Source organism: Castor canadensis, chromosome 7 (assembly GCF_047511655.1).
Source record: "Castor canadensis chromosome 7, mCasCan1.hap1v2, whole genome shotgun sequence".
Taxonomy (NCBI): domain Eukaryota; kingdom Metazoa; phylum Chordata; class Mammalia; order Rodentia; family Castoridae; genus Castor; species Castor canadensis.
The window spans coordinates 143330102-143355588 of record NC_133392.1 but is presented as its reverse complement, the minus strand read 5'-3'; the positions used below and the strand labels follow the sequence as shown (position 1 = coordinate 143355588).

Below are 25487 nucleotides of genomic sequence, written 5' to 3'. Positions count from 1 at the left end.
GGCTGCGCCATCCCGGGCCCGGGCGGAGGGGGCGCTGCGGCGGGAGGCCGCGGTGGCGGGGGCGGGGCCGCCCCCAGCGAGCCAGCCAGCCAGCGAACGAGCGAGCGCCGTGCGCCGCCGCCACCTCCGCTGCTCGGCCGGGTCCCCGAGCCGTTCGTCCGGCCGGCCGGCGGGGCGCGGAGCCGAGGCCCGCGGCCGGCCGCATGAAGGACTGCGAGTACCAGCAGATCAGCCCCGGGGCCGCCCCGCCGCCCGCCTCCCCCGGGGCGCGTCGCCCCAGCCCCGCCGCGCCCCCCGCCCCGAGCCCCGGGCCCGCGCCCGCCGCGCCGCGCTGGAGCAGCAGCGGGAGCGGGAGCCTGGGCCGCCGCCCTCGGCGCAAGTGGGAGGTGTTCCCGGGCCGCAACCGCTTCTACTGCGGCGGCCGCCTCATGCTGGCCGGCCACGGCGGCGTCTTCGCTCTCACGCTGCTGCTCATCCTCAGCACCACCGTCCTCTTCTTCGTCTTCGAGTGAGTTCCGGCCGCCGCCAAGCCCGCGCGCCCCTTCCCCGGCTCCCACCTTCGCAGCCCGCATCCTCCCCGCCCCTCTCCGCGCTGCCCTCAGGCCTCTCCGGGCTCCTCGCTCAGCCCGGGTCGGCCCGCCCGGTCCCCTCACCCGCCCTGCCCAGCCTGGCCCCTGCCTTTGCCGGCCTGTGCGGGGACAACACCCTCCTGTGCCCCTCCATCACTCACTTTGCTCCCAGAACCAGACCCCTAGGCCTCCCCGCCCTCCTTGGATCCCTCCTGCTCTCCCATCCCTGTCCATCTCTTGCCCACCCTAGCTCGTCCGACCTGCTAAGGCATCTTTCCTTTCTATCCTTCTCACACAACTTCTAAGTTTCTGGGTCCTCTGGCTGCGTGCACCCACTGTGGAGTTCCTGAACATCTTTTCGGCTTCCTCCAGGGACCCCCAGGGGCGCTGCTCCGCTCAGACTTCCCCTTTGCTTTCACTCAGTTATGAGCCTCTAGACCCCAAGGCATCCTCCCTCAGGCATCTCTGGCCTCAGACCGCTCCTCCGGTGTCGTGTCCAGCACCTTCCTCCTGTCTGCAGAACTCTCTGGTCCCCAGACGTCTCCCAGGCCCCTGACCACCTGGCTTTCTTTCCCTTCTGGCCTGTTCCACATTGGGACGGCATAGTGCCTTGTTGTTTTTCAAGAAAGCATCCAGAGTGCTTTCCTCTGACAGGTCCTATTTGCTCCTGTGGGTTTTTAACCTCTTCACCTCCCCAGTGACCCGAGATTGGCACATACTGTATCCATCTTATGGCTGGAGGAGTGGATGCTTATCACTTTACTGGGGCCACCTTTGTGCATCGGAAGTTTCCATTCCACCCTTGGTCTCCAGCTGGAGCCACCTGCGACATAATTCCTTGCACAAGCTCCCACGCATGCAAACCCACCCCGTGAGCCCCACTCTCCACTCCTAGTTCTCCCCATCCCTTGGGGTTGGCTTCCTTTATTACACAGTGCAGTTAAGAACTCTGCCCCTGGAGCCAGCAGACTCAGCTCTACCACACATTAATTGTGTGACCTCGGGGCAGTCACTTCACCTCTGAGAGCCCCAGTTTCCTCATCTGTAAGATGGGCCTTTAATAGGCCCCACCCTCTAAGCTTCTCACAAGGTTGGTATGAGGTCATGCATGCAAGCTTTTAGCCAAGAAGCACTTCCTGAGGGCATGTAGCCATGGTGAGGCTGTCACAAAGTCATAGCTCCCAAGTACCTCTCCAACTGCCAGGTCATGTATATGCAACCTTGGGTTTCCCCTTCAAGCAAGATGAAGACTTCCTGCAAATTGGCTTCTCCTTTTCACCCTTACACCAAATGCCCTGCCCTTCTGCTTTGAGTCAGGGTGTATAAAAAGTTCAGGATGGTTTGCAAGCAGAAGCTCTGGGGCCCCAGCCCACTGCATGGCCCTTGGACTGAGTTTCAGATCTACCTGGCCAACTGGCCATGTGGGTGTTGTGGAAGTGCCTTTTCCAGAACCCCAGAGCTGCTCTCAGGACTGTGGGCGAATAGAAGGAAGTAGTGCTGGTGGCGGTGGGCCTTGTGATTCTGCATTGTGACAGTCGGTCAGTTAAGCAGGGACTCTAGCTGGGGCCCTGTGTCTTCACTCCTGGTGATGAAGTTGTCCCTGGCTTAGGACTTCTGAGCTCAGAGAAAGCCTCTGAATCATCTTGGCTTTTACTTCTGCTTGTCCTCACTTGGGGCAGGAGGTGGACACAAGATCCTGGCTGGCTGTGCTTGGGGGTTGGATCTGGGGAGCACTGAGATATGTGGAGCAGAGTATGGCTCACGTGGAGCCCTTAGCCTTGGTATGCTCTGTTCCTCAGGGGAAGAGCCTCTCCTAAAGGCCAGGGCATCTGATGATGAAGGCTTCTGAAGCAGTGTGCAGATGCCCACAGGTTTGCTTTCTGCTTCTGGGCCAGCTCTTGGAACTTTGTCCTCAGACCTTCTAGCAGCCAGTCATCTCTCAAATAGCAGCTCCCCATCCCCATCAGATCTACCCTGACTATAGCTGGGAAGGCAGCATAGGGTGGTGGTTGATATAGTGTAGAGCTCCAAGTCAGACCTGGCTGAACCCCACTTTAGCATTCCTGAGCTGTGTGATCTTGGACAGGTTGCTTAAGCTCTCTTAGCTTTTAATTTCCTCATTTGTCAAGTATGGAGCATAACCTCAGAGGGTCACAGTGAAGATTTGATGAGAACGTGTATGTGAAGTACACATATTAACAACTGTAGGTGTTGTTAATAACTACTTGGTTAGGGCAGTGTCTGGCACATAGTAAGCCTTCAGAAGATGGAGCTAGAGGCCGAGTGCATTGCTCATGCCCATAATCTCAGGTACTTAGGAGGTGAAGATCAGGAAGATTGAGGTGAGAGCAGCTGGGGCAAGAAGTTAATGAGACCCTATCACAACAAAAAGAAGATGGGTGTGGTGGTACACACCTGTCATCCCAGCTACATTGGAGGCATAAGTAAGAGGATCAAAGTCTGAGGCCAGCCCCAGGCAAAAAATGTAAGACTCTCCCTGAAAAATAAAGATCTAGGGTGTATATGGCTCAATTAGCAGCGTGTCTGCCTAGCAACCATGAAGCCCTGAGTTCAAACTCCAGTACCACCAAAGATGGAGCTAATTAGAGCTAGGGAAATGCTATTAGGAATCTCAGTTGGTAAATTGCTCACCTAGCATGTGTGAAGCCAGCGCTGAAAAAAAAAGGTAGATATTTTCTTGTCTCCTTGACAGAAGGGGAGCACCATCCATTTGACTCTCATTTACTGAGCACCTTCTTGGTGCTGGGCGCTGGTGCTGGGAACATATGGTGAGGAAGAGGGCACTATCTGGATCCTCAGAGGAGCTCGTTGCTTAGCAGGAGAGAGGCAGTCAACATATGGACGGACAAGCATTTTTAATAAATACTACACTGGAAACAGTATTAAGGAGGCCTGCTGTGTGAAGTATTGTCAAGGAAGGGCCTTCTGAGGAGGGGAGAACACTCCAGCAAGTACAAAGACCCTGAGGTAGAAAAGTGCCACAGTAGCTATTGGAATGGGAAAAAAGGGGGCGTGGGGAGTTTTGTAGAATGAGACTGGAGAAACCTTCAGTAGGGTCCAGATCATGCCTAACCTAGAAGGCTGTATAGTATGGTGTTGGATTTTACTCACAATGTCATGGGAAGCCATCAAGGGTTTCACCCAGGGAAATGATACGATTTCATTTACACTTCCAAAAAGTGGCTCCGACTTTTTGGGTGGATAGTAGAATGACAATGGAGAAGACTGGCTCCAGAGAGCCCCGATAGGCTCACTTCATCATAAAGCCATGTTCCCACCAATGTCCAGAACTTCTAGAATGTTCCAGCCCTAAGATGGAAGTTGAAAAGGGATGTGGAACCTGGTGGTAGGCCTGCTTGGTGGAAGAAGAGGCATGACTGTCTGGCAGGCATGGGCTGTTCTCTGAGCCAGTCAGGACCAGAGGGGCTGACAGAACTCCCTCAGGGTTACCAATCCTTTGGGTGATAGTGGCAGGGGCTGGACTATGCTGTTTTTCCCCAAACTTCCACTCCTGGGTTTAGCTTCAGTATTATCTCCTTTGGGGTGCCTTTCCTGTTTCTCTGCCCTCCCTTCCCCCATTACAGCACACATCACCCTGTGTGGCAATTCCTTGTTTACACATCTCTTTTCCCCACTAGACCATAGATGCATGGCAGGGGGACTCTTGTCATATCCATGGCCATTTGTCCTGCTGCTTATTGAGATGTTGCTTGGCACCCAAAACTCAGTAAATATTTGTGGAGTGAGTGACTGAATGAATGAATCAACATTGCCATGATTGGTTCATCTCAAGCAACCGTTCACGTAATTATAGCTGCTCTCTGGAGCTCTGTATTTAGGAGGATTCTGAGGCTGTAGCTGAGTGAGGGGGTTAAGAGTGCTGGGATCTGTTGGTCACATCTGCCTGCCCGTGGGCCCACGGGAGGGAGAGGATCCATTAGTGATGTCTGTTGTGGACACTTTTAGGGAATTTATGATCACCTGGAGCTAAGCTGTACCTCTGTCTCAGGGAGAGGCTCTATCCAAGAATATGGTGGCTCAGGAAGCCCTGGGGATCTGCTGAGCTCTCTCCATCTCTCGTTCTAGCTGTCCGTACCTGGCCCGCAATCTGACCCTTGCCATTCCCATCATCGCTGCCATCCTCTTCTTCTTCGTCATGAGCTGCCTGCTGCAAACGAGTTTCACGGACCCTGGGATCCTGCCCCGGGCCACCGTGTGTGAAGCAGCTGCCCTGGAGAAACAGATCGGTGAGGCTCCTGCTCTCAGCCCTAGTTGTGTTTCCCCAGTTCCATGTTCCTGGGCTCAGGAGAGGGAGGCTTAATTTTTCTCTTGCAACTCTTTACTAGGAACTGGGGATGCAGTAGTGAGCAAGGCAGGCTGGAGCTGACACTAGTAGAGGGAGATGGGATGATTTAAAAGAAAAAAAAAAAAGAAAGCAAGTGGGGCTGGTGGAGTGGCTCAAGTGGTAGAGTGCCTGCCTAGCAAGCATGAGGCCCTGAGTTCAAACCCCAGAACTGCCAAAAATAAATAAATAAAAGAAAAGCTAACAAGTAAGTAAGCAAGCAATGCTAGCCAACGAAGACTCTGGAAGCCTGCCTGGAACTGAGTACTTCCGGGCAGCCAGACCCTGTTTTAAGCTGTATATGCATGAATTTATTGAATCCCCCAGTAATCTTGTGGGGTAGCTACTGTGTTATTCTCCTTTTACTGATAGATTTAAATGAGGCACCCAGAGGTTAAGGAAATGGTCAAAATCACCCAGTAAGTAGAAGTGTTCAGACACAAGGCAGTTTGGCTAAAGCCTCTGCTTTTTTATTTATTTATTTATTTTTTGGTTGCAGTACTGGGGTTTGAATTCAGGGCCTACACCTTGAGCCATTCCACTAGCCCTATTTTTGTGAAGGGTTTTTTTCAAGATAGGGTCTCTGTAACTATTTGCACATGCAGGCTTCGAACCGTGATCCTCTTGATCTCTGTCTCCTGAGTAGCTAGAATTACAGGTGTGAGCCATCAGCTCCTGGCAAAGCCCCCCCTGCTTTTAAACATTTGTATATACACTTATTTAATTCACTCATCAAACTTTTATTGAGCCTCTGCTGTATGCCAAATACTTTGCTAGACTTGATATAGCAGTGGAGGAAACTGACAGTAATCTCTGTCCTCATGGAGGTGATATTCCAGGGGAGCAGAAAGACCTTATATAAACAAATATCTAGGATTTTAGAGAAGGAGAGAGCAGAGTGAGTGGATGAGACCTGGGGGAGGGCCAGAGAAGAAGGTGGCATCTGAGCAAAGAGGCCCAAAACTGTAGAGGTGAGGGCTGGGTGGGGGAAAAAGAGAGGAGTGCAGTTGATGTGTGGCATGGCCAGTTCAGATTGGGTGGTCAGGGAAGGCTCCTAGGAGATGATCCCTGAATTATGTGGTAGGAAGATGAGAATTGGCACAGTAAAGGCAAAAGCCCAGAATGGGGAAAAGCTGACTGGGCTGAAGGGACAGCAGGAAGGCCCATGTGACCAAAAAGAGCCTGTGCTTCCAGGCACTACAGGTGACCCTTGATTCCTTCCAGACTGCCTTGCAGGTTCCCCTGGGTGGCTGGGCCCTGGGGTCAGAGCCTTAATCTCAGCTTCCTCCACCCCAGCTCCTTCCTGCTAGAAATGACGTGGATATTTGCACACCTCGGGGGTTTCCTGTGGGTGGTTGGCTCCTTCCCCTCAGAGAGCGGCGTTCACAGGCTTTTAAACACCCAGCTGGCCCTGAAGAGATCTAGTGGCCTGTAAATGTCAGAGCCTTGCAGCATCCATCTCTAGAAATCATCTCACTAATTCTCTGGAGCAGCTTGGGAGAGGACCAGCAGGGAGAGGATGTTCTCTCAGCATTGTTCTTTGTCTCCTTCCTCTGCCCAGGCCTGCCCAGCCACACCCATGGCTGTTTCCTTCCCTTTGCACCAGTCATTGGCCTCTGGCCTCCCTGATTCAGCTCCTTCAGTGTCCCTTGGTCTGACCTGGGCTGTTCCACCTGAACTGGGGCAGTTCAGTGGTCACCTCATTCTTCAGGTCGGGGCTAATTGTGAGGCAAGATTTCTCAGCCAGACTCAGAGGTCTGACTCCCTGGAATCCTCTGGCCTCCTGTGAGCTGCTTGGGTAATAATGACAACAGTAATCCCATGTTTGGGGGAGAGATTGATACTGTGCCCGGTGCCATTTACCCATTATCCCCATAAATCTTTTCAACATCCAGTATGGCCAACTCTGGGAACCAAGTGTGCTGATCCAGACACCGAGCACCACCTGGTGGTCACCAGGCCAGGCAGTAAAGGAGTATGCGATGTCCTTGTTCCCAAGCCCTGAGATGGCAGCAGGGACACATCTGCTTGCTTCACTTTATTCTTATGTCTCCAGTCTAGTGTCCCTTTTTTTTTTTTTTTTTCGTGGAATTCAGGGCCTACATCTTGAGCCACTCTACCATCTCTTTTTTTTGGAGATAGGGTCTCAGGAACTATTTGCCTGGGCTGGGCTTGGACCGTGATCCTCCTGGTCTCTGCCTCCTGAAAACCTAGGATTATAATCGTGAGCCACTGGCACCTGGCTGTAGTATCCATTTTTGACCCCAGTTGGGCCAGGCCCTCCGTGACATGTTCCCACACACCTTCTTCCTTCCCTGTGCTGCATAGTGTGCATAGTGGTCATTACAGAATTATTCCTTCCGCTGGATTGTGAGAGTATTGCACACAAATGTCTTGTTCACCTTGTCACTGTGTGGAAGGCTCAGTGATGTTGGTTGAAGAGATGAACCAATGACTAAAGAATGTGACCCTCCTTGCTGCCCCAAGGGGACTGGTTGAGGGAAGTTGGAAAGTCTCCCAGTAAGACATTGTGGGTTTGTGCTTTTTGTGTTAGTTCTACATGCTGGCTTCTGGCAATAGAGGGACAGGAATCTGATGTGCACCCTACCCTTTGGTGGCTTCCAATCTAGGTCAGTGCAAGGGGAAAGGCCTAAGCGGCCACCTCAGGCTAAATCAGGCTTTGGAAGACAATTAAAGAAATCAAGAGTGTCTTCCATTTGGAGGACTTGGAGAGGCTTCCTAGAGAAGTAACAGTTGGGCCAAGCCTTAGATATAGTCATGTGCCACATCATTTTGGTCTACAGTGGACCCCAGATATGACTGTATTCCCATAAAATTAAATTGCCTTGACCAGGTATTGGTGGCTCATGCCTGTAATCCTGGCTACTCAGAAGGCAGAGATTAGGAATGTTGAAGTTCAAAGCCAGCCTGGGCAAATAGTTCGGGAGACCTGTCCTCGAAAAAACCCATCACCAAAAAAGGGCTGGTGGAGTAGCTGAAGGTGTAGGCCCTGAGTTCAAACCCCAGTACCACAAAAAAAAAAAAAAAAAAAAAAGATTAAATTGCCTAGTGGCATTGTGTCCCTCTTAGTTTGTGTAATATACTATATGACATTTGCACAAGGAGAAAAATAACCTAGTGACATAATGACACATTTCTCAGAACATAGCCCTGTCTGTCCTTAGGCAACGTGTGACTATATTTTAAAAGGAAAATTTGTTTCACCTTTGTAAGTGCAAAGCCAGATTCACTTGCTCTGAGTAAAAGATAATCACAGAAGCAAAAGCAAGTGTTAAGGATTTCCTGGTGGTTGCAGTTGCATATGGAAGGCAGTGACTTTGAGGTGTGTGGGGGTCACGGGATAATCGTATTAGAAGTTGACTTTCCACTTGCCACAGTCATAGGCTGAAAAGAGAATTGAAAGGGAATAACTTTCTCATCACATGATTCAGTGTTGCTTAGTGTCCTGGCAGGAAACTCCCTGCAGGGGGTGGAGCTTGCAGGATGAGGCCAGTAGCAGTGCCCCTCACCCTCATTTCCTCCTGCTCAAGTGGCCCCCAGCCGTGTTGGCATATTGGTATGTTGGTCAGGGCCTCTGTGTCTTTGGCGCTTGATCATGCTGTTCCCTCTACTTCGTATTCTAAGCCTGTGGTCTCATTCTTCTTGCTAATTACCTTTTTTTTTTTAATTCAGACGGTTTCAATATGTAGCCACAAACCAGACTTCATTCACATTCTTCTATCTCGGCCTGCTTGATGTGCCACCAAATCCACTTAATTGTCACTTCTTCTGCTTTCTTGAATTTATCTTCTTTCCCATCCCAGTATTCCCCTGTGTATTCTTAAGGGATTGAGTGTAGACACCAACATCAGTAATTGACTAGTTTATGAGTTAGACCTTGAGAGTATGTTATCTCTTGTTTTCATAAAATCTTACAAAGTTGAGCCCAAATAGTTTGCAAGACCCCATCTCCAAAAATAACCAGAGCAAAATGGATTGGTATTGCTCAAGTGGTAAAGTGCCTGCTTTGCATCCTCAAAGCCCTGAGTTCAAACCCCAGTCCCACACACACACACACAAAAAGCCTTTCCAGTAGCCCAGGGGCAGCACTAGGGACTTCCACATTAGCACTGGGCTTCAAGACTGCTCCAGCAATGCAGGTTGTCATGGGGTGGGGAGACCCACAGCAGGTGCCTTGCTTCTCACAGCCATTCACTGGGAGAGGATGAGCCCCTCCCCTTGGAATCACCTCCTCAGAGGCTTTGGTTTCCCAAGGCAGCCTGAGGGCAGGAAGAACCCTGGAGAAGATCTGAGATTTCCTTAGGGCAGAGAAGTATCTCTTATCACTCCCCCTTCAACAAATATATTTTTTCAATCTAGAGGCTGAGACAGGAAGATAGTGGGTCCGGATGCTGGTAGCTCATGCCTATAATCCTAGCTACTCAGAAGGCAGAGATCAGGAGGATTGAAGTTTGAAGCCAACTCTGGACAAATAGCTCTATAGACCCTATCTTGAAAATACCCAATACAAAAAAGGGCTAGTGGAGCACCTGCCTAGCAAGTGTGAGGCCCTGAGTTCAAACCCCAGTGCCACCACAAAGAAAGGCAGGTATTTTTTTAAACACCTGCCATATGCCAGGCAGGCACAGGGTAAACAAACTTACCTATATTTACTTGCCCCTTCCCACCACCCTGAGGCCTTGTACAACATCTTGTATGTAGTAGACATTCATATGTAAAAGAATGAACAAATGAGTGCCTGGGAGGCCGAGATTCTGATTTCAGCCCTATCATATATTACTGAAGTGAACTCAGTTTCTCATTTGTAAAGTGTGAGTTTGCCTCCCCTTACCTGGTCCAGAGCATTCTCTATGATCCAGTGAGGCAGAATGTCAACGTACCTTGAACATACTTCTCTATTGAAATTTAGAGGCTTAAGGACTGGGGGTGGTGGTGCACACCTGTAATCCCAGTTACTCCAGGAGGCAGAGGTAGGAGGATTGAAGTCCCAGGCCAGCCCTGGCAAGAATAAAACAATACAAAAAAGTAAGACCATAGAGCACCTGCCTAACAAGTGCAAGGCTCTGAATTCAACCTCCAGTACTGCCAAAAAGAAAGAAGTGAGACCATATCTGAAACGCAGACTATAGTAAAAAAAGGGAGGGGGAACTGGGAGTGTGAGTCAAGTGACTCAGGGCTTGAGGCCAGAATTCAAATGTTCGTGCTGGAAAACCAAACCAAACAAAACTTAAGAGGCTTACCCAGGTGTGGTAGCACATATCTGTAATCCCAGCACTCAGAAGACAAGGGTCACCAGGGCAACCTGGGCTACATGTGAGACCCTGTCGATAGATAGATAGATAGATAGATAGATAGATGTATGTATGTATGTATGTATGTTTAACAGAAACTTAAGAAACTTAAGCCAGGTCAGGAGTGGCAGGTGCTAATGAGCTGCCTTTGGTAGTAGCTGCTGGGACAACCGAGTGGAGGAGGGTTCTGAGGTGAGTCTAGGTGGTGCTTTGTCAGCACTGCCCCAGCAAAGCCTCCTTTGACCCGGTTCCAGTAACCTCCATTCCAGACCTGGGTGGTACCCTTGCTCAGGCATGACCCCTCTCTCTGTACCTGCCCTGGCTCTTGGCAGAGCTTTACTTCTTCTTTCAGAGCTCCAGCAGGGAGGAGGCCTCGCTGGTAGAAGCCAGTGCATGCTAGTAGGCACTCCCTCCCTGCCTTATGGGAGAGGCCTGGGCTCCCTGCTGCCCTGGGAAGGACCTCTGGTAATCCAGTAGGATTCCGGTAACTTCTCAGTGCTGAAGAGGATCTGTGGTTATCCTTCACTCCCAAGAGGTTGTGTTCTGAAGGTTTCTCATAACTGTGTGTGGAATGGAGTGTTTCATAGAATGACAATAAAAGGAAGAGCTGATATTTGCAGACTGGGCATCCCTATCTATGAATCTGAAATGCTTCAAAATCCAGAACTTTTTGAGTGCTGACCTGGAACCATAAAATTCCATATCTGACCTCATCTGACAATTTGCAGTCAAAGTGCAGGTGCACTGAATATATTGCATAAAATTATCTTCAAAGCTGGTGGAGTAGCTCAAGTGGTAGAATGCCTGCCTAGCAAGTCTGAGGCCCTGAGTTCAAACCCCAGTACCACAAAAAAAAATACGAATTTCATGTTTAGACTTGAGTTCCATCCTTGAGGTATCTCTTGTATATAGGCATATATTCCAAAATCAAAAAAAAATCTGAAATCCATAACACTTCTAGTCCCAACCATTTCAGATAAAGGGTAATCAACTTGTAGCAAGCTCTTGCCAGGTGCTAGTTACCTTGTTAAACCCACTTAGTGAATTCTTGCTTCTTCCTACCAATAACTCTTTGAGGTGGATTTGATTCTATTCCATGTTTGTTTTGTTTGTTTTGCAGTACTGGGGTTTGAACCCAGGGCCTGCACCTTGAGCCACTCCACCAGCCCTTTTTTGTGAGAGTTTTTTTCGAGATAGGGTCTCAAGAACTATTTGCCCAGGCTGGCTTCAAACCTCAATGATCCTGATCTCTTGCCTCCTGAGTAGCTTGGATTACAGGTGTGATCCACTGGCATCCGGCAGTTCTGTGTTATTTTTTAACAGATGAATGTACACAGAAGTTAAGTGACTTGACCCATCTCACTCAACCAGTAAGTGGTTGGGTAGAGATTCATACCCTTGTGTCTGACTGGCTCCAAAGGTTATGTCCAAGTCTGGGAAATAGCAATGGGAAGGTGGCCAGGAGCTGAGGTCCTGGGGACAGTGGGGCAGGATTTAGGGTTTGGTTTGGAATAGCATCAGTAGCTTTGAAAAGGGCCTGGAGTTCTGTTCTCTGGTATGTCACAGCCTGAACTGTTGGTCAGGACCAAGGTCAGCAATTCTATCTCTGTGCCCAGGGCTATCCTTGCATCATCTCATTCAGCCCTCACCACAACCCTGTGAGGCTGGGACTCTCTTCTCTCTGTTTTACTGAAGGAGAAACTAAGGCTGAGAGAGGCAAGAAGATTTCCTTAAGTAGAAAGTAGGTATAATTCCAACCCATGTTCTCAGACTCCATACCCATGCCTTGCTGCCTTCATGCATAATTTACTAGTAAGTACTTGCAGGTGTCACTTATTTGTACCATTTCTGATTCTTACAACCTTCAAGGTAGTTGTCATTTGTCTGCCTCTACAGGTACCACAGCAGTTAAGTAACTTCCCTCAGCGTACCCACTCATAATGAAAGATCTAGTTTTGAACCTCAGGCTCACCTAATCCCAGAACATGTCTTCTTTTCTCCCCCTGCTGCTTCATAGTTCATAGGCCCAGGGCTGCCCATGTATTACAAGGGGCTCTCAAGGGGCATACAGTCTAATTAGAGGGATGAGGTATGCATGCAAGGCCCACAGCATCAAGCAGTGGTATGTTCAGGTGTGGTGTGCAAGGCAGGAGACACCACTGAGACTGAAATAGCTGGAGAGGCTGTTGGAAGGTAGATCGAGATTCAGTGAATGCTGATGAGCAAGGAGAAAGGAGGGGCCAGGTGCAGAAAGACCAAGGCCCCAGGGACTTGTAGGGGAAAGAAGCCAGGAAGGGAACTTGGGTAGCAATGTGGAGGTCATTGAACACTCAGATGAGTGGCTGGGAGATAGGTCAGTAGTAAAGCTCTTGTTTAGCAAGCACAAAGTCCTGGGCTTAATTCCTAGCACCACAAAAACAGAGAGAGAGAGAGAGAGAGAGAGACCTCTGAATACTGTGGGACCTTGGGCAAATCCCCTGACCTCTCTGGTCCTGTTTTCTCATTTGTAAACTGAAGATGTTAAAACAGAGGCAGTCAATGAAGAGACATTTAGCAAGTATCTCCTGTTTGCCAGGGAACTATGTTAAATGCTCTCTGAGGTTTCTTCCAGCTTTTGGACTGTGCCACTGGCAAAATTAAGGACCTGGGCAGGGATAAATAACACCCACCATGACCTCAAGCTGGAGCACTGAAAGCCTGGGTTCCCATCCTGTTCTGCTGTGTACTCACTATGTGTTAACCTCATTGAACAAATCTTAGCTGTAGCACAGAGATGATAAGGATAATCTCTCCCTGAGGGGATATAATCAGGAGTAAAGCTCTATTGTCTGCAGGGCATTGTGGAACAAACCTATAATCCCAGCACTTGGGAGGCTAAGATGGGAATATCTTGAGTTTGAGGCCAGCCCAGGTTAATACAGTGTGGTCCTGTCTCAAAACACTGGAGGAAAAAAAAAAAAAAAAAAGAGGAAAAGAAAGAAATATCTGCAAAGTGCTCAGTACATAGTAAGCTCAGTGACATGTCTCTTCTTCCTGTCAGTAGTTCTGTCAGCTAATAATAACAGTTCATACTTCGTGTGTGTGTGTGTGTGTGTGTGTGTGTGTGTGTGTGTGTGTGTGGTACTGGGTTTGAACTCAGGGCCTACACCTTGAGCTACTCCATCAGTCCTTTTTCGTGATGGGTGTTTTTCAAAATAGGGTCTCCCAGAGTTTTTGTGCAGGCTGACTTCAAACCACGATCCTCCTGATCACTGCCTCCTGAGTAGCTAGGATTACAGGCGTGAACCTCTGGTGCCTAGTACAGTTCATACTTCTGAAGAATTTGTTTTGTAACACTTCACATCTATTAATTCATTTAGTCCTCACAACACATTATGAAATGAGTACTATTATTACCTCTTTTTCAGTGATTGGGGAAATTGAGGCACAGAGAGAATAAATGATTTACTCAGTCACACATCTAGTAAATGATCATCAGGAGAAAGCTACCTAGTAAGCAGTGGAGCCGTAGAGCCAGGTATGGTGGCACATTCCTGTGATTCCAGCATTCAGGGGGCTGAGGCAAGAGGAACACAAGTTTGAGACCAGCCTGGGCTACAAAGCAACATGCTGTCTCAAAAACACAAAAAACAGGTTGGAAGCTTGACTCAAGTGGTAGAGTACCTGCCTAGCAAGGGCAAGTCCCTAAGTTCAAGTCCCCATACTAGAGGAAAGAAAAAAAGCCAGGATTCATTCACCATTCTGTTATTCCTCTGATAAAATGGAGGCTCAAAGACATTCATTTGCCTTATAACCTGTCAATGACAAATCAGGGTTCAGAGCATGTGCACTGGCCTCGAAACCTGCTGCCTTTACCGTGCTTCCTGTTTTGAGGAGGAAATGCTCAGATGCTTAATACCATTTTAAACACATCATGGTCAAGGTTATGTTAGGTCAAGAGACCTAACAGAAGTCTCTTTGGTGGTTAGAAATGAGAGACTGGGATCTGTTTGCTTCGCTGATACATGCTACCCACTGAAACTTGGGCCTTGTATGTTGGTAGTCTCTCAGTTAATATTCACAGGAGGCAAGTGAAAACAAACTGGAGGCATCTGTTGAAAGTGATGGCTGGGAGCACGGCTGAGGGGTGGGGATCACAGGCTGCCCCAGTACCTCTCATACTTCTGTCTTGAGAGGAACCATTGCCCTGGGGATACAGAAGTGTGGCTAAGAGGCCACACTTAGGGTAGAATTTGGGGCCTTGCATTTGCCAGACCTGGGTTCAAATTCCTGCTCTGGCCGGAGACCAGTGGCTAATGCCTATAATCCAAGCTACTCAGGAGGCAGAGATCAGGAGGATCGAGGTTTGAAGCCAGCCTGGGCAAATAGTTCAAGAAACTCAGCACCTTTGCCTGTTTATGCACTCACTTTATATGTTTAGTGTCTTGTTTCTTTACTTTGCACCATATTTAAGAGTTTCATTCATGGTCTCTTCTACTATTGGGGCACTTGGGCAGCTCCAGAGTTTGGCCATTGGTGGAACTGTTCCTGTGAGTGTTTCTGTCCCATCTTATGGTGTACATCATCCCACACACATTTCGCAGGTAGAGGGCCTAGAGATGGCTGGTTATACACATGTTCTGCATTGGTAGCTCTTGCCAAACAGTTGCCCCAAGTGGTCATGCAAGATTTCTAGTTGCTTTACTTTTTTCTTTTTTTTTTCTTTCATTTTAGCCATTTTGTGGTTTTTTTTTGTTTTTGCTTTTGTTTTTTTAATAAAGATGGGGTCTCACCCAGGCTGGCCTTGAACTTATGATCTTTCTGCCTCCCAAGTAGCTGGGTTTACAGGCATACATGCCTTGTTTCATATTGTGGTTTTAATTTACATTGTCCTGCTGACTAACAAACATAAGCACTTTGTCATTGTCATGTGTTATTGGCCATTTGGACACCCTTACTTATGAAATGGGCTTATGTTTTGTCTACATTTATATGTGGTTGTCTGACTTTTTCTTTCAGACTTATTCTTTTGTTTTTTGTTTTTTTTTTTGAAGCAAGATCCTACTTACCTGAACTAAATATCTGACTGCCTCAGTCTTCCAACTGTTGGAATTACAGGCATCCACCACCATGCCCTGCTTAGAAATTCTTTGTATATCCTGGATATAAGTCCTTTTTCTTTTGTAAGATAAATATATTGTAAAATATTTTCTACTCTAAAGTTACCTTTTCATTCTTTTAATGCTATCTCTAGAAGAGCAAAGTTCTTAATTTTGATGTAAAGCAGCTCATCAAATTGCTGTTTTATGATTAGTCTCTTCACTCCTTTCTTTTTAAATAGTGAAAATGATAGCAAAGTTTATTAGGAGGGGAATATACTTTCAATACACTGAAAGTGAGTCATCTCTAGAGTGAGAATGAGAATGACCCCTTTTACGTCTTGATTAAGAAAGTTTTGGGCTGGTGGAATGGCTCAAGTGGTAGAGCACCTGCTTAATAAGCATGAGGCCCTGAGTTCAAGCCCCAATGCTGCCCAAAAAAAATTTTGATAGTGGCATGGTGCTGCATGTCTGTAATCTCAGTACTCATGAGGCTGAGGCAAGAAGATCTCGAATTCAAGGCCATTCTGGGCTACCTAGTGAGTTCAGTACTAGCCTGGAATAAATATCAAGACCCTGTCTCAAAAAAAATTAACTAATTTTAAAAAAGTTTTGTCTACTTCAGAATCATGAAAACATTAAAAAAAACAAAAACAAACCTAGAACTTTGATATTTAGAGCTGAAGTCCATTTGAGAGCACTTTTTTTTTTTTTTTTTTTTTGGTGGCACTGTGGTTGGACTTACACTTGCTAGGCAGGCATTCTTACTGCAGAAGCCCTTTTTTTAGTTTATTTAATTTTTGGCTGTGCTGCAGTCCATTTGCTATTGAATTTCATGTTTGGTAGAAGCAGGGGTACCTTCTTCCCCATTTGTATTTCCAGTGGACCCAGTGCTGTTCAGGAAAAAAGGCCATCTCCTTTCATTGCACTGCAGTGTTGCCCTTGTCATGGTAGTCTGTTCCTGCGTTCTTTTCTGCCCTACGGATCAGCGTTTCTACCCTGTGCACCCTTTGTCTTAAGTTCTGTAGCTTCTTCATGTCATATCATCAATATCTGGCAAGATGGGTGCTCCAGCTTAGTTCTTCAGCAGCGCCCTGGCTCTCCTTGGCCCTTTGCAGTGCCATGTGAATTTTACAAATTTTGTCAATTCCCACAAAAGTACTCCCTGAGATTTTTGACTTTTCTTATATTGAATCTACCGATGATTAATTTAGGGACGATAAATTATTTCATGATACTGAATCTCCTAGTCCATGGGCATGATATAGCTCTTCATTTCTTTTTCTCTTAAATTTTTTTAATGAAAATTTTCAAACATACAGAAAAGCAGAAGAATTAGTACAACTAGCTCCTATATGTTCACTATCTAGAGTCAATACTTGCCAATAGTATGTCTTTCTGGGCACCGGTGGTTCACGCCTGTAATCCTAGCTACTCACTGAGAAATCAGAGATCTGGAGGATCGAGGTTTGAGGCAGCCTGGTCAAATAGTTCTCGAGACCCTACATCAGAAAAACCCATCACAAAAAAAGGGCTGTTGGAGTGGCTGAAGGTGTAGGCCCTGAGTTCAAACCCTGCACTGCAAACACACACACACACACACACACACACACACACACAAACACACACACACACACACACACACACACACACACACACGGCTAGTGGATTGATGTAAATGGTAGAATGCCTGCTTCTTTTTAAAACAGGCTATTGAGCTCCTCCCGCCTCAGCCTTCCAAGATTATAGGTATGTGCCACCATACTTGACCCTATAAACTTATTAAACTATTTCTTTTCTTTTGTTTTGTTTTTTGAGACAGGTTCTCTATATTAGCTCAGGCTGGCCTTGAACTCTCTGTGTAGTCTCAGCTAGCCTCCAGGTCACAATCCTCCTGCCTCTACCTCCAAGTGCTAGGATTGCAGTGTCTGCCACCATGCCCAGCATTGGCATAATTTAGAACAATTTCCTCTTTTATATTTTAATTTAATTTAATTTATTTATTAGGACTGGAGGCATGGCTAGAGCACTTGCCTAGTGAGTGCAAGGCCCTGAGTTCAAACCCCAGTTTTTTGAAACAAGGTCTTGCTATTGTAGCCTGTACTAGCTGGAACATCGCCCAGGCTGGCCTCAAACTTGCATTCTTCTTCCTTCTCTTTTTCCAGAAACTTTTTGTTTGTTTGTTTGTTTTAGCAGTGCTGAGATTTGAATTCAGGGCCTTGCTGTCCCACTTGAGCCATGCCCACAGCCCTTCCCTCTCTCCTGAATTTTAGCTACATCTAGACTTGGTTAGATGCCTAAATGGACTTCCTCAGGATTCCATCTCTGATGGCCCTTCACAGAGTTGAATAAGGTCAGCAGGTGTTCCAGCAGCTGTGGAAAGTTTTAGCATAGCTGGGTATGTAGGCAGCCTCAGTACCTGGTAGCAGCTCTTAATATTTATCCCTTTGTTACTGGGAACCAGTTTCCCTGAAGCTTCTGTCCCAGTCAGGCAGCAGTAGCTTCTTCCTAACCAGGTCATGGTCCTGGTCTGCTTTGGGCACCCCCGACCTTTCTCTCTTTCTGCCCTCAGACAACACAGGTAGTTCCACATACCGCCCACCCCCTCGGACACGAGAGGTGATGATCAATGGGCAGATGGTGAAGCTGAAGTACTGCTTTACCTGCAAGATGTTTCGGCCACCTCGGACCTCACACTGCAGTGTCTGTGACAACTGTGTGGGTAAGTGGGAGGCCGTGGGGTCCATGAATGACTGAGTCTTGGAGACAGGCAGTCATGCATGCAAGGTGGGCAGTGTCTGAAATATCCAGGCCTCGGCAGGAAGTCTGGGTCACCCAGATTCGCCCTGAGGAGAGGCTCAGAATGGGACCAGTGGCACCTTGGCTTTAGCCCAGAATTTGTACATCCCTTCTTCCCAGCTCTGAAATGCGGGTCAGAGAGACACAGAGAGGCCTCAAACCCTTCTCCTGGGTTCAGTCTGGTCCTCAGTAGGTCCATGTTCCCCAGAGAGATTGGAGTAAGAAAATTACAGAGGCCTGAAAGAGAATGGTTTGCCACCCAGTGGCCCAGTGCCTGCAGTTCTACAGACTTTGATCTGATTCCCAGGGTTAGGGAGGAACAGGAATCTGTGAGGTAGAGTTGGCTTCTGATTCATACCTCAGTGCTTGTTTTGTCCCCTTGCCCTGGTCCCCAGAGGCCACACAGCTCTGTTGGGGACCCAGGGTGGTCCCCTGGGAGGGTGTCATGAGGGAGGCACTATGTGAGCTGAGCCATGGTGACGGTGCACAGTTCCCAGGGTAGTGACCTCATCATGCCAGCTCAGCAAACCCCGAGCAGGAGAGCAGCAAGGAACACCCATGACAGCAGGCAGCAAGGTGGGTGACTCAGTGGGTGTCATTCATTCCTGAGAGTTTGCTCCACCTGCCTCCTGCAAGGGCACTAGCCTTGGCATGAGGCCTGCAACAAGGCCATAAGCCCGTTGGGTGTGACCCCACCCCCAGGGACATAGTGCTGGTGTGAGCTCAGCCCTCTGCCTTGGCTTCTAATACAAGTTACATAGTGGCCCAACCCCTCCCGGGCCTTAGTCCTAGAGCAAGGGAAGGGATCATTGGTTGTTGGCATGTGGCTGGGGTAGTCTGTCAGGCAACAAGTATTGCTTGTGGATCTTTGTACCAGGCAGTATGTTGGACCCTGGGGATTCAGCAAAGTATGAAGCTCTCATGGAGCTTACAATCAATCAGGGCCCCTGGCCAATCCAATAATCATAAATATGTAACCATACATGAAGAGCGCTACAAAAGAGAAGCAACGCCTAGTCTGAGGAGACTTTTTAAGGAAGTGGCTTTACAGTTGAGATGTGAAGGAAGAGATACTGTTCAACCAGAGAAGAGACATAAAGAACATGTCAGGCAGCGGGATGGAAACTGGTGTGCAGTGGACCAGAAGCAAGGCGTGTCTAAGGAATGGGTATCAGCTGGTATAGAAAGGGGGAGTGGGAGAGAGAGCCTCAGCCTTGGGGGAGGCCTCTAGCCACTTGTACTGGCTGCAGATCAAGCTTATGCTAACCTGCCCCTACTTTCCCTTTCCAGAGCGGTTTGACCATCACTGCCCCTGGGTGGGCAACTGTGTGGGGAAACGCAACTACCGCTTCTTCTATGCGTTTATTCTCTCCCTCTCATTCCTGACGGCCTTCATCTTTGCCTGTGTGGTCACCCACCTGACACTGCGTGAGTTGGAAGAAGGCAGGGGGCAGAGGAGGGGCTGGCTAGCAAGCTCAGCCAAGTCAAGGAGTTGTGTCCTCTCCTATTTCTTCCTTCCCAGGTTCTCAGGGAAGCAACTTCCTCTCCACTCTGAAGGAGACACCAGCGAGATATCCTTTGCTGACTGGTAGACACCCGTGGTGGGAACTGATGCTTCTTCACAGGGGCGGGTCCTCCAAAGGGGAATGGTGAACCCATGTCTGTCCTTTAAAATCCAGAACACCAGCTGCTTCTGTTCATGCTCAGGCTAGAGCCAGTCCTAAGTGGGGCATCACGGCGCAGGGCAGGGATGGCCAAGAACTCTCAGAAGGCACTGTCCCTGTCTTCAGGGCCTGGATGAAAACACATCTCTTAAGACATCAGGCTCCCTGGACCATTTTATGCCTGAGGCTCTGTGTTTGAAGTCCTCATTTCCTTCTGCCATCTATCACACTGATTGTATCTTGCTCCTGAGGGGGGCTCCCACCTTCTTCTGGGGGCCCACAGGAGTGTTGACTGGGCCACATCTCTCTGGAAATGGCTCAAGGGAAGGATGGGTGAGAAAGACAGCATGGTGAGCTTCCAGGCCCAGGGGCCTGCCCACTCTTCACCCTCATGTGTGTCCTTGACTGCCCCACCGTGCTGGAGTTGGTGATCTGCTTCTTCTCCATCTGGTCCATCCTGGGCCTCTCAGGGTTTCACACTTACCTCGTCGCCTCTAACCTGACAACTAATGAAGATGTGAGTAAAGCTGAAGCAGGGCTGAGGGAGCCTGGGTTGGCCAGGTGTGCTCCTGACTGGCAGACTGCTGAGGAAATCTGGGTGGAGGTTCAGGGCAGCCAGACCACTTAGTCCACACTGCTCTCTGTAGGCTCCTGAAGACCCCACAGAGGCAGTACTTTCGCCATAACCCTCAGGTCTAGCCAGTGCAATACTGCTTAGAGAGTTCTTTCTGTTCCCATCATCTCTGGGGCCTTTCACCAATCCTGAGGCAGAAGAACAGGAATACTTATTCTCCATTAGATGCCTAAGAGGCATGGCCCATAGTAACAGAGCTGAGAAGGGGAAGAACCAGGGTTGGTGCCCAGTAGTCATGGCCATACTCTCTCTGCTCTACTACGCCATACCTATTGGCAGCAAAGCTGTGACTTGGCCTCCCAGTGTATCCATATTGAGAAGCACAGCCAGAACAGGACAGGGGAGCTCTGTTGACCCTCCATAGCTACTCCCTTGCAGACCACCACCAATCAGCATTGCATGAGCACCAACCATGCCCAGTCCTGGGCCAGACCTGACTTCTCCTTCCCATCTTCTAAACAGTAACAAACAAACAGGAGTATACATCCCTGCATCCACTGTCTGATATTAATCAGAGAGCCATCATCCAACAGAAAATACATTCCATGACCTCAGCCTCTCATTCTGGGAAACAAAACTCAATACACATGACAAGGTATTGTGTGGTGGTGATTGGAATCCAGAGCAGAAATTATATCACCCATCATCTCCCAGAGTGGTTTCCTGGATGCTGATTGTGGAGGATAATTACCAGAGTTTAAACAAAGAGGGGTGTTATGGCTCAGTAAATGTAGAAACCTCTGGGTTACAGTCAAGTGGGTCTTTACTGCTAAGCCTCACAGTACCTTGAACAGCTGACTCCACAGAACTAGAAATGGACCAGATTTCACCTGATTCCCCTCCAACAGTACCATCCGAGAATCACTATTGTCCCTGCTTTTCAAATGAGGATCAGTTCGAAGATATGATCTATACAAGGTTACATAGCTGAGTGCCAAGGCCAGCTCAGCCTGAGTCCTATGTCCTCAATCTACTCTGCCTCTTATCTAGCCAATCATAGAAGAGATGGCTCACCCACAGACTTTCCTCTGGAGACTTCTCTTTTGTTCTGTCTTCTGTCTTGGTTGGGGCCTTCCTAATCTCTGCTGGCGACCCCTCTACATCCATCAGTCCCCACATCTTCATTGAAGGCCCTGTGTTAAGACACATCCCCTCCAAAGGTCTAACTGGCCAGCTTTTTCCAGCCTCTAGATCACATTCTAGAGGAGTGAAGCAGGAGGCAGCTGGGATTGAGAATATAGCTCAGTGGTAGAGTGAGTGCAGGAGGCCCTGGGATCCATCCCAGCAGTACAGAAAAAGGCAGGGGGGCAGGGTGTTGCTCAGTGGTAAAGCATGTGCTTAGCATGCATAAAGCCCTGGGTTTGATTTCCTGTACCACGTTCAAAAAGACAAAAGAAAAAAAAAAAGATAACTGACTCAGGCCTCCTTCCTGTTTGCAGATCAAAGGCTCTTGGTCTAGCAAGAGAGGTGGTGAGGCCTCTGTAAACCCCTACAGCCATAAAAGTATTATCACCAACTGCTGTGCTGTGCTCTGCGGCCCTCTACCTCCCAGGTAAGCCTGGGGTGAGGGGTTAAGAGAGGATGGTCAGTGTGAACCCATATCCTTCAAGGGGGTTTTGGATCTCAGAAGGCCTCTTCCCACACCACAGGCACCCTCTGTCCACTGTTCCCTACTGGATGTACTCAGGGCATTTGTCATGCAAAGAAATTCTGTGGAAAGTTGTCATTTTTAGTCACATGTGCTTGTTATAGAAAAAAAAGTACACAATATTAGAGTATTAGATATATAGCAAGCACAAAGCCCTGAGTTCAAAACCCAGTACCACTTAAAAAAAAAAGAAAGAAAGAAAGACGAAGAGTTAGATATTGTGTGTAGTCCTGTTCTTCAGGGATAACCACAGTGCTGGTTGTGGCCACACTTGAGCAACGCTGCCTTCTGGCTGCTGATCATAGCACTGGGTAGGGTTGTCCACCCTCTCCTGCAGAAGGGAACCTTGGTGGTTCTGTCTTGCTGGAGAAGCTCCCTGTCCATCCTGACACCAGGGGGCACCAGAGCTCCAGAGCAAGAGTTGCGGGGACACTGCCAAGATAAGATTGCCCCAACAATTGTGTCCTGCAGGGGAGAAGGGACAGACGGAATCTAACTGTCTCCAAATACCTACTCATATTCCTTGCTTTTCCCTTCACCTGTGGCCTGGCTTCTTGGAAGCCAGACAGGTGGGTTATTTTGAATTACAGTGAAGCAATTATGTGGCCAAAAACCAGGAGCCCAGAAGTCAGAGAGAGGCCTTCCAGAAGCAAGTGTCTTGAGCTTTCCTTTCCTCAGCCTTTCTATGCTGGGACTTCCCCTGGCCAGGAGATGGACTTTGCCATCCAGCCTCTGGTCTGGGGCTTTGTGTTGGGCATGGCCCTCATGTATCCCCTTCTTATGTTTCGGAAGCCTAATTGACCGGAGGGGATTTGTACAATCCGACACAGTGTTGCCCTCGCCCATCAGAAGTGACGAGCCAGACTGTGGAGCCAAGCCGGATGCCCGCATGGTAGGAGGCCATCCCTGAATGCTACTCAGTACTTGCCACCTGCTGGCCTGTCCACCCTTCCGTACTCACCTGCCGCCCTCCACACCTGCCAGGACCCTTCCCAAGCCATCCGAGGGATGCAGAGCTGCCAAAGACTCAAGTCTTTTCGTATTTATTTCCCACCCTGCGTGGCTTTCCCTGAACTGTCCCATGGCTGTACCCCTTGCTCCCCAAACCCAAGTTCCCACAGTCTTGGGCCCTACCCTTCAGCTAATCAGTGGCAGGAGTGACAGGAGAGCCAGAGCCTCTGGAGGCCACCAAGGGGACCATGCCAAGTCTCTGCCTGTGCCCAGGCGAGCCCTATGTGAGTGAGAGTGTGAATTGGGCATGAGGCCTTCCAGCTGGGCCGCTGCCTGGACTGTGCTGAGCCATAGACCTTGGGAAACAGGACTGCTGAGCAGTTGGCTCTGGATCACAGGCTATAGGAGAGGAAGCCTCAGTGTCTCTTTTGGTTTGGAGGCTCTTGCATTCTCTTTGTGATCATTGTTCTTCTATTGGACTTTTTGGTGATAAGGAGGGGGGTTTTTTGGTCAATAGGATAGAACTGGGGTTCCAGTTGAGATGGTACAAGGGCCAGAGGAAGTGAAACCAGTCAGCCAGGCACCCTTAGGTCCTGTAGAGTCCTCAGCAGCACAGTAGGAAGGGAGACCTTGCCCTCCTCTTCCCATAGAGGCTTTCTAAGGGATCCCAGCCTTTCCACCTTACCATCTCCAAGTCAGGGCTGGGGATTAGCAGGTTATGCTCATGCTGGCAATACTTGAAACGGGTTTGTTATTGCTGGGTATTTTGCACAATTTTATAGACCTCTTTTCTACATAGCCTTTTTTTTAAAGGGAAGAAGTCAGCCACATTGCAATCTGTGTAGTGCCAGGTGAAGGGTTATCAAAAGGCTAGTTGGTTTTAATAAGTTTATTAGGAGACCTTCTGACTGTGCGTGTGCATGTATGTGTGTGTGTATGCGTGCACACGTGCATGTGTTCACGCGTGCCCTTGTACAAATGTGACTGGCTCCCACATCCCTTAGGCTGTTCCCTTTCCCTCATCCCCCTTGGATTCAGAAGGAGCTTGAGCTATGGGGACAGGGAACATGGGCATTGGTCACAGAAACCCCTAAGCTCCTGTTGGGGCTCAGCCCTCATCCTCTTATCTTTCCTTCCTCCATGGACTCAGACAACCAGTGGCTTTCTACATCCCCCTGCCACCCAGCCCCTAGGTTAAGCTTCCAGTTGGGACCTGCCCAGACAGGCTGAAGCTAGGCATGGTGGGTGGGGTGACGGCTTTAGGGAGCGGCTACGATCCTACACCCCTTCCTTGGAGCTCTGAGTATGGGACCCAGTGCCAAGGACTAGAAGACAAGATGTTTCTGCCAACTGGTAGCTTCTATCCAGAGCAAAGGAAGGAGATGCAGGGTATGCCAAGAGGCAAGAGAAGGTTGGCCTAACTCTGGGCCAGAAGCTCAGAGGATGTCGTTCCTCTTCTGGCAGCTATAGTTTATTGGAATAGGTAGAAAATTGCCCCTTTATTCCTCTCCTTGGTTCTTTGAGTACCCTCCTTGCTCCCTTGAGTGGGCTGGAACCCTTGAAAAGTGACATAGGAAGTCAGATCTTGCCCTTCTTTGCTCCAGAGGCCAGTGGGTCACAGACAGAACTGGGAAGTGGTGGCCACAGAGGATTCCCTTTGGAGAAGCAGCTTCCCCCCAGCCTCAGGGCCCTGGACCCTCTTGTAGTGGCCCTGGGAGATGGAAAGGAAGCTAGCTAGAGAAGGGGGCTCCCACCTGCCTTTATTTAAGCCAGTATTCTTTGTTCTGCTTATAATAAAACTTTTGTTTTTAAGAGTTGATTTGGTTTGGTTTGGTTTTTGTTTGCTTTTTCTTTGTCAAGGCCCCATCTGGCAGACCTGGGTTCTTTCAGAATATGTCCCCTTTCCTAGGGAGACAGAAAGAGGGCAGGCAGTCCAGTGATCTGGACAAAGTTCCCCTTGCTCTGTCTGCCAGAGGCAGAGTAGAGGGTGCCATGGCTGCGCCATCCTGTCCTCTCTTCATTCCCTCCATCTTCCTCTGCCTTGGGGGCCTGAAGCACCCTGAGTTCTTCCTTGCTAACATCCTACTCTGGTCCCCAGTGACTCCTCAGTTAAGAGAATTTTTGAGACAGTAGATTGCAGTTTGAGAGCCAGAGCCTCCTGGGCAGCCAGCCAGGCCAGACAGCTCATAACACTAGCTCACCCTCTGGTATCTCCCCAGGAGGACGCCTGTCAGGACTTTGCCATCTCCTGCACAGCCTGAGGGGAGCTAACTGGCCTCTTTGCAGAGGGTTAGCTGGTAAGACCGGATCTCGCCTGTTGGCCAGCACTGCCCACTCCCCTCACACACCATCTCATCGTCATCGTCATCGCATGCCTTGCCAACCCCATGGAGCCCATCCATCTGTCTGGTGTGTGGTGTGGTGTGTGTGCTGGCGGTGGCAGGTCCCAGGGCGCTCCCCACCCCCAAC

The 25487-nt window shown here is 49.0% G+C and overlaps 1 protein-coding gene across 1 annotated transcript; it reads left to right on the top strand.

The window, feature by feature from the left end:
* The first annotated feature begins 143 nt into the window (after nt 1-143).
* Zdhhc18 (zDHHC palmitoyltransferase 18) lies at nt 144-24835 on the top strand. The gene is made up of 8 exons (XM_020183162.2): nt 144-508; nt 4677-4837; nt 17895-18044; nt 19412-19549; nt 19644-19692; nt 20200-20302; nt 21859-21971; nt 22860-24835. Exons 1-8 carry the CDS (start codon nt 204-206, stop codon nt 22975-22977), a joined length of 1137 nt encoding a protein of 378 aa, XP_020038751.1. The 5' UTR covers nt 144-203; the 3' UTR covers nt 22978-24835.
* The last annotated feature ends 652 nt before the right edge of the window (nt 24836-25487 follow it).